The sequence below is a fragment of the Coccidioides posadasii genome, chromosome 4 (genome assembly GCF_018416015.2).
Source record: "Coccidioides posadasii str. Silveira chromosome 4, complete sequence".
Lineage (NCBI taxonomy): Eukaryota > Fungi > Ascomycota > Eurotiomycetes > Onygenales > Onygenaceae > Coccidioides > Coccidioides posadasii.
The window spans coordinates 555,017-565,845 of NC_089410.1; the positions used below are offsets into that span (position 1 = coordinate 555,017).

Genomic DNA, 10,829 nt, shown 5'->3' on the forward strand with positions numbered 1-10,829 from the left:
TTCCATTGCTTTGCGCAGCAGTTCCCCCTCACTCTAGGTACTGCCAGGAGTCTTTGACCACCAGGGTCTGCTTGTCCCCTTGGCAATGCACTTTCCAGCAGGTGATGGCTCAGCCTGTGACACAACATGCCTGCAGGATCATCACATCAATTATTAGACACTTCTTCTTGCCATTATGCTCAATCTTGATGCAGTGTTGACTGTTCATCATGACAATAGTCAGGTCAAAGCCAAGCTGCTGTCAGTTCATGAAGAGAAACCCCAGAATCACTGTAATGAACTGAAGGCCATTCAGATTGATGTTAGTCTCTCTGAACCAATCCCACCACAACAGTCAAATTTCCAAACATGCAGGAATGATCTACAAAGGGTGAACCCAAGAACAAACCAGCAGTAATACTGCACAGATAGCTCTCTCTGACATACCTTGTCAGATCAAGCTGCACCCCAGAAGGGATATCATACTGTTGGTCATTCTTCAGTTCTCCCAGCACCAGAATCTGCAACCAGTAGTACCATTTGTCCAGTGTGGTATGCAGGTCATCTAAAAAACCTATGTCAAGTTTTTGCTTTGCAGCAGATCCAGCAATCAGCCAAGCAGATTGAGTCAAGGGTCAGCAGACAACTGTTCAAGATGGGTTGTGATCTTCTGCAAACTGCATCAGCTGGTCAATAACTTCAGTCAGCCATTCCAGTACAGGCTTCTCATCTGAATTGTCAGGCCAGTCCTTCCATCTGCTCTCCTCACAGTAGAGAGAGCTATTGCCAGCCTTGCAGTTCTCAAACACAGCCTGTGTGGTTGAGACAAGACCTTCAATGTCATCAAAGTAAGCTGCATAAAAGCCAGGGATATCTGCATGGAGGTCTCCCAAAAGCTTCTCCCTCAGGACAGCATCAATATCTCTTCAAAGCTCCAACAAGTTGGTGAGGCTGCCGGTGTTTCGCGAGTGTGGGGTTTGGAGGATTGACAGATATGACCTGGGTGGAGGTGTGGATCTTTCAGTGCGTGTGACAGTGGCAACAAGGTCATAGACAGCTTTCCAAATGTCGGTGTCAGCAGCATTTTGAATGACGAGCCGGACTAGCGGTTGACAGTGATCATAGCGGAGGTGGCCTTGCCGGATGCGCTTGAATAGGTCTGCCAAATCTGAATCCACATTTTGATCCGCAATTCGTGAGCGAAGATTGAAGGCTGCATCCCCTCCCTGAAGAGCATGAAGGAGTTTTGAGAGCGCATTTTGATAGAGTTGGTCAAGACTATTGATGGCAGTGTCGGATGAGGTTTGATGTGACTCATAGATTGTCTCTGCCTCTTGCAGCAAGCTGCATAAATTGCTAAGTGAGCCAGCTAAAGGGTGCTCCTTGATGATAGACTTTTCAGCTGGTGAAAGCTCTGCCATACTGGCAATGTAAGGGGGTTGGTTTTGATGCTGGAAGGAGGTTTGGCTGCTACCATTTCAAGTCCCAAAGGTTTATCACGTGATGGTAAACAGAAGCCAGAAAAGTTGCCTGTGTCAATCTGGGTAACTTTCCATCATTAGGCAGCAAGAAATTGAAGAGAGTGGTGAGGAGACAGAGCAAAACGAAAGGAACTATGGAGAAGATGTATCAAGTCAGGGCAAGGCTATTCCCTCTTGAAATTCCTCCCAACATCAAGATTTCAAAGATGGTATATGTGCCATGACTTCTTCCAGCTTCTGTTTTTGGGGTGGCTTAGGAGGGTCTAATTGATCTAGTCAGTGAGACAGCATATGATCTGGTTAGTAGATTAGTAATTTACCAGCAGCTCTTTCAGGATCTTCCTTAATAGGAGCTTCTTTCTTTGTGGGTTCCATGCTGGTTGGTAGGATCTCCAACGCGTTCAACATGTTTTCGCGTGGTGAGAAACTAAGGTTTAGGATGGATATGATGAGGCATCAACTCTGTACTCCGTATTGGTTGCGCCATTCTGATCCTTGTTCATATTTTACACTAATGGAAACCACGCTAATTTGCACAACAGGGACGGACGAGGGGATATCATATAAACCCCGTTCTCCTGCTGCTTGAACACATCTCCATTGTTCCTTTCTTTTCGGTCTGTCTCCTCACCACTCTCTTCATTTTCTTGCTGCCTAGCTCCCATTCACCACCCCCGTGATTACACTGACCGCTCTGCCGCAGTGCGATGGATCTGGACCATGTCATACTGTGGCTAGCTGTGATTTTCTTCATTGTCCCTGTCTATCTCATTTTCATTGTCACTTTGTGACACAAATCCTTGCTTCCTGGGTGCTGTGATTTGCTGCTTCAGGCTCTGTGGTTCTGCTGCTTGGTCCTCTCCCTGTTTCAGAGATCACTGGCATGCAGTGTTCACAAGGTCTGGTGAAACCCACAATGCCATGGTTGCCAGGGGCTCACATACCTGGTCACGCTGGATCATTTGGTGATCACCCTCGACCTACCAAACAAATATGCTGTCAGCCTTGCTGCGCCTGCGGCATCATTTGTCAGGCACAGATGGTGATGATAGGGTAGTAGATTGGAGGGGGTGATTGCGCCACTCTGAGGTATCCTCTGAGCGATATCACCGGTGTATGTGAGTGCATTCTCAATTGCATGATCTGGACACGCGTCGGACAGCACAATTAAGACAGCGACCACTAAGACATGGATTCTGTCCTTCGGTTGTGGTCGTCTGCTGCGTATGCAGTAGTCTCTTGTTAGTTCCGACCCGCGATACGACGCCGCGATATCCTATGGTGCACGCTGGTCATGGCGACCTGATGGTCCAATGAGGTGGGGTCTCAGCACAGCAGAAATTGCAATTTGCCTTGTTGCGCCTCGGTGCATTCCGCGTCACCTCCTAGCCAAATTGCAAAATCTGGAAGGCTCGGCGGAGGGGAAATGTGACCCTTGCGAAGCGTCGCCGGGGATCCCAAAAAAAGATCGCGACATTCCTATGAATGAGAAACCTGCAAGGGCACATCAGAAGCGGCAGGAGGTTTCAGCATTGATCATCTGTTACATCCATGGCTGACCTGGAATCTGCGATCTTCTGGAAGAAGCTGTTTAATCCCCTGCTGGCCCCCTACTGGTGAAGGGGGCGACGACTAGCGTTCATTGGACTCGCACATCGATAACAACGCTTCCACATGAAGGGTTTCGCCGGGAGTGGGATGTTGCATGTTGCCGTATATGCAACGGTAGCGTATTTACGTCGCATCGGAATGGAAAGCAGATGACCGGGACGGTTATTCAATACTTCACTTGGACCCAGGAAATATTGTGTTCATGCGCTATGGGCTCGAGGGTGTATGAAGAGTGGACACGCTGGTTTGCGGCGCGAGATAAGCCGACAAGCCCTGAAATGATGACAAAAGCCTGTTATCTCTTGTTTGCCGTGACAATAGATGCGACAAGCTACAGCGGGGGGCGGAGTTTCCTGCTACGGGATACGGCCGCTGCCAGAAGAAAGCCGGTCGAAGGCATACAATGGGAAAACATGATCGAGCAGGATGGCGCCAGTCGGTCTTCGTACATCTGGCCATGCTAGGGTTGACAGGACATAAAAAGCAGCAGTATCCCGACAGAAATTGTTTCCAAGAGCAATTAGACCACCACAATCACAGCAAAGCGTACCCCATCTTCTATCGCTGCAAGTGGCTCCTCCAATTGCCCACTGATAATGGTACGCTCTCTGCAGGAACGTGCTGTGACTCATGAGATCCCAGGTAAGTATGGCAATATTTCAGTGGAATTTGTATTCCTATGAAGAATCTTTGACGGCAAGCTGCTACCGTCCCACGAGCTCCCGCGCATCGAGTCCCTCATCTGCGGACGAACTGCTGTCTCAGTTCTTACCCTCACGCCGTTCCCGTTCGGTTGGCAATCAGCCCGGATCGTCACTTGGATAATCCGATTGATTTGGAGGAGAATATAGATCAGGGAAACGACACCGAGCCCTTCAGTGAAGGCCAAGAAGGGCCACTCCTTGATGGCCATGCTCAGCGTAAGAGCTATAGTGGGCCTGGTGACGGAAAAGATAGTGAAGCAAAGCCAGCCCGGGACCTGGAAAGGGAGCTACAGGCGCAGTCGCAGTCGCGGTCGCAGTCGCGGTCGCAGTCGCACTTAGGGTCTGCCGGGCCGTCACCGTCACCGGAGGCGACCAATGGGAGTGGAGGTGAGCCACCCCAAATCTCACCCAGAAAGCATTGTTTTAACAGATATAGGATGCCTCGGCGGCGCTCGCAGCGATCACCAGCTGGTTGTATTGTCACTGCCAACTGTCCCCGCTGAATTGGTGGCTAATGTCTCTGGTGATGGACAACCAAATGGTACCTGTGGGGCTGGCAGCAGTTCTCTGGTTGCCCCCTTGATCAAGCCACAAGTCCTCATATCCTCCTACATTGAGAGGTTGGGGGATGGACGCCTCGAGTTTCTTGTGTGGGAGCCGATTTGGCGCTCGGAGGATGACATTGTGAGGGTTAGCCCGGAAGAACTAAACATTGGATATGCAACCAGGGGGAGAAAGCAGGAAAGGTCTCCTGCTGCGGAGCCCAGGAGATCACCGGGGTTGGAGAAGAAGCAACGTTCTAATTGAAAGTTGGGGCACGAGCTGGTAAAGGGGACCTGTCTTGTTGTTTTGTCTTGTAGTACATCGGCAACCGTATCTCCGGTTTAGACAGTCCCTTGCTTGCGGTTTCACTGTATGAACATGATTACAAGCTTTCATAGACTCAACAAGCGCAGATCGCATGAACTAGCGTGTAAAATATACGATTTGATTCTTGTTCTTTGCAAGACCTGCTTATAAAGCATCAACATCGTCTGGCTTGGCAAAGACATTGATTTGATCTCAATCATACACCGTCCCAGCCGCCATAACCATCTTCCACCTTTCAGCCGCGCCTAGCAACCTATGTGTGGTGATATTACTCTTTTCTAGTGGCGGTCCCCAGGACCAAAGGTACTACTGCTGTTCACATCTCTGAAATTTGCACGTCAAGCTAGCCGCAAGGGCGCGAGTGCTATGGGACGATACCGCGCTGGAAGAATATCCTCCAGGAACCTGAGTACGAGTCAGGCACGACACTCTCCCTCTCTAGGCTTGACCGTCACGGAGTCTCCGCCAGTTGGTAAGTTCAGGCTCAGCTAAAATACAGCTCAAGAATTTAGCTTTGTTTTCTTGCAGATCACATGATTTTATTAGTGTAGGCAGCTCATGTTGAGCAAACCTTGGGTCAGGCGAACGGGAAGAACCTCTCTCCCAGAAACTTACCTTGTCCAGGTTCTCACTGAACCAACATGCTAGTCTCCTTGACCAGCCAGCGGGTATTTTTCACTTGTTCAGTCTTCAAACACCAATATGCTACCTGAATACTTGCAGAGTAGTTACACCCGCTACAAAGCAGATACCAATACATTTGCAGCATGGCTACTGGAGACAGCCAACCAATGCGGCTATCGACTACCTGCCCTCTCTGCTACCGCGGAAAAGGGGAAACGCAAAGGCAAAAACGATGGCTTAGTTGCAGATCCAGTTCACTATAGTGCAACTACCAAAGATCTGCAAAAGCTCGCCGAGGTGGTTGCCAGTTCTGCTGTCACGGTACCTAAGTCAGTTCTCACCATCGCGAAACGCGCCATCAAATTGAGAAGAGCGGTCACTTCCTGGTTCTTGGGCCAGGGCGACTCCACAGACAACAAGCATCATGCTCATTTCATCACCGTGCTGGAGCAAATCTGCGAGACTCTTGAGTGGAATACCAGCAAGCCCTCGAAGCCCGACGCTAAGAAGCCATCACCGACCTCTGAGGCTCAAAGTGACGACGCCGATGCTGACAGGTTTCTAAACAAATTTGCTGTTCTCACCGTAGAGGAACCCCAGGACACTGCTGCGCAAACTCAACCGATGCCCGCAGAATCAAAGAGGATTGTCAATGTGACTGTTGTTGAAGAGGACGACAATGAGGCAGCAGACTTGTATCTTAGTCAATTGTTCTTCAAGACCCTCTGCTTATTTCAGGACTTGAACAATATGCGGATATTCATTTCCATGACCTGGTCGGAGTATCGAGATAAGAAAATCGACCTTATGAATGCCGCCGTCGTGACTGACAGTGCTTTGCAACTTGCCCGAGATCTTGTGCAGGAGGTGGAGGCTGACTGGCACACTTCCCTTACGGGGAAAAGGGATAATGTCCAGAATACTGTCTATAAACTCGCTGTTTTTACCCGCGGCATTTGCGCGTCTCCATCCACAGAGATTGGCCTGCCATACAACAAGAACATGGCTGATATAGCCGACTGGTGCTATGTGCCAGCAAAGATCCTGCTTGAGTCCTTCGCAGATGTTCTTCAGGCGGGTCATCAGCCAGTCTTTAAAAAAGGCTACTTCGGCATCTACGATCCGAAGGCGGACAGAGAACGGATGTCTCCGGGTCAGAAATTCAACGAAGACAAAATCATCCTTCTTTCGATCTTGCCAGAGTTTTGCATGGTCGATACATTCAAAATCCAGCTGCCTACTGAGGACGCGATAACTCGAGGCCTGACTGAGTTTGCCAAGACTAAAAGGGTTACTCTGTGGCTTTGCTTCCTCTCCCAGATCTTCCTCGACGTTCATCATATCATGCGACACAGTACCTTGGGTGCATTTGGAGAGCTCCGAATGTCTGGACTTCGCATCCAAAAGACTATTGATGACTACCTGCAATTGTCAAGGACACACCCTCAGCCCAAATTTTGGCCCAAAGAGGGTGACGAGGAGATTCAAAATATAAGGTCAACCGTGAAGTCATGGATTATAGAAGATCTATTCCTGGATGTTCGGGTCCGGTCTGGACTCGACAGAATTGGCTCCCCACCCGAAAAGCATGCACTCTTTTCGCAGCACACTATCCTCTGTGGCTTGATCCTGTTCAACCTTAATGTTCGAATGCAGTTTGTTGGCCAGCAGCTCGTCAATCAATGGTACGACATCCCACAACTGGCCTTCTTGCACAACCTCGTCATAAATTCTTCAACACACAAAGATCTGAGATGGCCTGATATGGATGCTTTTATCAAGATCCATGGCGAGTCTCACATTTTCATTGGTTCGCGGCCAAAGAACGCCAATGAATCGCTGAAGAGGCTAGAGTTGGCCACAGGCATCTCATCTGCTGCCAATTTTGCCCGCGATTCCCGGAGCAAAAGATTCCATAAGCCTGACGGCAAGAATCCCCGCTTGCTCAAGCCCACCACTGTAGTCGCGAACTTGTTTTTCGCCCAGTATGTTGGTGGTCCTGAGGAAGATGCTGGGGTTTTAAATGTTGACAGGATCTTGGACAAGCTTTCGCAGAAATTGAAGCTTGAATCATCCAGTAAGGAGCTTCAGAATGCCAATCCTGAGCTCATTATTGTCCGAAAGTGGTCTAATGCCCACAACATCGACACGCTGCAGCTTCTCGCCTTCTTGAAGAGCAAGCTATTCCAAGAGGAGCCTATCCTGATGTACAACTACTTCGGCATGCATAAACGCTGCATCGAGTTACTCAGACTGATCCGAGACAAGGAGCACCAGAAATTTGTTCAATATTTCACGTCAGCGTACATGCCCGATGAGTCCTACATCTCAAACATCGTCCTTCTCATCCATCACGTTGCGCAAGGCTCAGCCCAAAATGCACGTGCAATGGGACTTGCGTCTGGTGGAGTTGAGGTAGCGAGTCGGATTGTCATGAGCGCTGGCGACGTGATGCGGGAATACTTGAAGAAAAATGGAGATGTGGCATGTAAAGAGCTGAGGGTGTTCTGCAAGAACAAAAATCCAATCCAAGATGATGTTGCTTATGATAAGGGCAAATTGGACGAGCTGGTGTACTCCTGGCTCAGTCTTGAGGACATTCTTGGCCCCAAGGGTGTGGCCTCAGTCATGACTGGGATCCGTATAACTTAGGCTTATGGACCTGGTACCGCCTTGAGCCGACAACGGTTCAGACGTACGCAAACTCTGCTTCATTTTCTACTAGCAATGGTCCATACAAACCATCTTATGAATAATACGAGTCCAATAGATGAGGCGAGACGAATGGACTTAGATTCTTAATGTTGCAACTCGCGATTGTACGGGCTGCCCATGGGCTACCCATCATCTTTCGAAAAATTTTGCAATTCCACTCACCACTTTCCTGTAGTTGGCGATCAGTGCTCTCGACAAAGAGCGAGGGGGGAGCTATATCAGGACCCAGCAAAGTTTGGGGCTCAGAAAGAGGAGCATTTCAGGTCACCATAGTAAAGAGCATTGTAATTTAGAAGGAACATTTTGTAGCACACTTACGCTTCCTTCACGTGGCAAGATACCACCTGTGTGAGCGTGCTCATTGTTGTTGAGGCAATGAAATGTGTGGTACACTCCTCGGCCCTGATGGTGCGGAGGAAGTCGTCACTACGCTGCGAATAGACTCGCGCGTATGTATGTGCCCCGAAGTCTGGCGGGTCCACGGCACAAATCCTCAGGTGGGTTGTCAGAGGAGGGAGAGCTGCGGATCGAGTATCTCGGCTCGTTTGACAAAGTCGAGAGACAGGGGATAGTCACTCCAAATCCTGACGCCATGGATGTTGAAGTGCTTGCTCTGCCGTTGGCCGTGTCTTGTGGTTAATATTCAAAAGGTAACGAAGAAAGCCAACACAATCTGGGGAGACATTAACTTTGGCAAGCTCTTCTTCAAGAGATTCAACTTTGATAAGACCCTGCTTCATGAAGAATTCCACCAAGTCAAATTTGGTTTTGTACTTGGGATCCTTGTCTTGTTCTAATGGTCCAACAAGTTTCATAATCTTGTCAATGGCCCAGGCAGATTTCTTCATGTCAAAAGGAAACTCTTGAACATGAGAATCTTGGTTCCAGTTTCCAAAAATAACTTTATTGGCAAAGAAATGTGTTAGCTATGCAAAAGGTTAGCAGTGTTTTAGAATGCAAGAATTAAAATAACAAAAATCATGAAACCTACAGTAACTTCAACCAACCACATCTGGCAAGATAATATTGGCAACACTCTCTTTCAGATCTCAGGGGCATAAATTCAACTCCCTGCAATCAGAAGTCATCAAATCCCTCAGAGATGATCACTAGTGAAAGTAAGTATATGATTGCAGGTTACAATTCAGACAGTGCAACATATCTGCTCTGAGATTGGCAAGCTTCACAGTAGATTTCAGCAAGTCCACATTGAAGACAAGAACATTATTAGGGTTGATGTCTTTCATTCTGATATTAGTTTACTGAACACACACCAGATGTGGTTGTTTATGTATGTGTATTGTGCATATCTGTGTACACAGCAGTAAAGTGTCTATTCATGTCTGAGAAGAGTTTCAAAGCTTCAAGAATGAATTTGACAGTAATTTTCAGAAAAGACTGGCTGAGTTTCTGTTCTCTGGCTCTTAATAATCACAGATCAGTATTCAAGCACTTGAATATCATGCATCTGTCTGTATCATTATCAACAACTTCATGTATTGCTTGTATATATGGGGAGCTGGCAATACAGCAGTAGCTATAGCAGTTGGCCTCAGTTTGATATATGATTAAATCAGCACTTTCTGTTTTAATGATTACTTTTTCTTCAGATTTATCTTCAGTCAGCACATGCATACATGTAAAGAAGAGATACTGGGCAGAGTGAGGCTTACAGTGTATTAGTTCTCACTGTTGAAGCTTGAAAGACATTTTGCTTGAGTGCTTTTGCAACTTTGTACAACTCACAGCTGAGATTTGCCTCGCTTCCCTTTCATGAGTTGCAAGGACACTTCCATTACAAGGACATGGCGTTCTGGTTGACCCGGGTTTGCAATCACACATAGCACAATGTCCTTATAACAGAGTGCATCATTGGACCCATGTAGGCAGCCACTCTCGATCAATGCTCCAGGTTGTGTACTGATATTCTCAGCAACTCTGAGAACATTCCCACCATTCTGAAATCATTCTACAGCAATCAGGAACATTTCTCAGGTAGAGGAACCTTTAAAAATGAGAACCATTTCCTATTCAGGAACAGTGAAGATATCATTCCCGCTGTGGAAACCTTTTGGGCAACTGTTTACAGTGGGTTCATCAGGGTTCCACAGTTTTTCGGGCCTACAAAATTCCGATAAGGGATAGAGTTTGGGCGCGGAAAACTTAAAATCGATGTTTGGCGGATGGCCGAAACAGCCTGCGGATGAACATGCAGAAGGGAGATGTGCAGAGGCAGACCACATTCGGCCCTCACTGGCATACTTTTGTTTTTCCCTCGTTGCAATCCACATGGTCTGATCCCCGGATCGCATTTCTCGCGGGTGCTTGTGCTCCTAGCGCGAAGGAGAACCCGGATCCGATCAGATTTGGCATTCAGGGGTGGGCCAGTCGAGGGTGCTTTTGAGGATACCTGGTCATCGGCGGACTAATAGTTGTTGTCCTGATCATATCAGGATGGTGGCGGCTATTCTCTTCTGAAGGGTGCTAACCAATTCTACGCGATCACCGCTTAGGAATACCGTCGCAACAAAGCTTCACTGAAAGGACTATAGGTAATCGGTCATGCGCAGGGCCCTCCTGGCTCTCGTGGCAAAGTCCTGCTCGAAGCAGACTCGTGTATTCCCATTTATGCATACCGAGGTCTCCAGGACGATATCGCCGTCAAACATGCTAAATGTTGGCCCGCTACTCAATGCCCGCCACTTTGGAGGCCAGGTCGCAGACGTACATACTATGCCGATGAAATCCATCCCGACCAGGGATGCATCCATGGGAATTAATTTTTTGTGGTCTACTGCTCTTCTTGCTCCGAGATTGTCCCCGATTCCAGTTAGGTATAACGGGT

At 48.1% G+C, this 10,829-nt stretch overlaps 5 protein-coding genes across 5 annotated transcripts; 2 read left to right on the top strand and 3 right to left on the bottom strand.

The window, feature by feature from the left end:
• Positions 1-905: 905 nt before the first annotated feature.
• D8B26_007086 (uncharacterized protein) lies at positions 906-1,400 on the bottom strand (the record flags this gene model as incomplete). Its single annotated transcript, XM_066125412.1, has 1 exon — positions 906-1,400. One exon carries the CDS (start codon positions 1,398-1,400, stop codon positions 906-908), a length of 495 nt encoding a protein of 164 aa, XP_065981494.1.
• Positions 1,401-1,652: 252 nt separating this feature from the next.
• Positions 1,653-1,868, bottom strand: D8B26_007087 (uncharacterized protein; the record flags this gene model as incomplete). Its single annotated transcript, XM_066125413.1, has 2 exons — positions 1,653-1,723; positions 1,781-1,868. 2 exons carry the CDS (start codon positions 1,866-1,868, stop codon positions 1,653-1,655), a joined length of 159 nt encoding a protein of 52 aa, XP_065981495.1.
• Positions 1,869-3,667: 1,799 nt separating this feature from the next.
• On the top strand, positions 3,668-4,582 carry D8B26_007088 (uncharacterized protein; the record flags this gene model as incomplete). The annotated part of the gene is made up of 3 exons (XM_066125414.1): positions 3,668-3,713; positions 3,923-4,162; positions 4,212-4,582. The coding sequence occupies 3 exons, from the start codon at positions 3,668-3,670 to the stop codon at positions 4,580-4,582; spliced, it is 657 nt and encodes a 218-aa protein (XP_065981496.1).
• Positions 4,583-5,310: 728 nt separating this feature from the next.
• Positions 5,311-8,088, top strand: D8B26_007089 (uncharacterized protein). Its single transcript, XM_003071943.2, has one exon. It carries the CDS (start codon positions 5,348-5,350, stop codon positions 7,919-7,921), a length of 2,574 nt encoding a protein of 857 aa, XP_003071989.2. The 5' UTR covers positions 5,311-5,347; the 3' UTR covers positions 7,922-8,088.
• Positions 8,089-8,556: 468 nt separating this feature from the next.
• On the bottom strand, positions 8,557-8,996 carry D8B26_007090 (uncharacterized protein; the record flags this gene model as incomplete). Its single annotated transcript, XM_066125415.1, has 2 exons — positions 8,557-8,910; positions 8,976-8,996. 2 exons carry the CDS (start codon positions 8,994-8,996, stop codon positions 8,557-8,559), a joined length of 375 nt encoding a protein of 124 aa, XP_065981497.1.
• Between the last annotated feature and the right edge of the window lie 1,833 nt (positions 8,997-10,829).

Excerpts from the sequence above, each read along its gene's own strand:
- D8B26_007089 (XM_003071943.2), top strand. The coding sequence starts at position 5,348 with ATGCTACCTGAATACTTGCAGAGTAGTTACACCCGCTACAAAGCAGAT.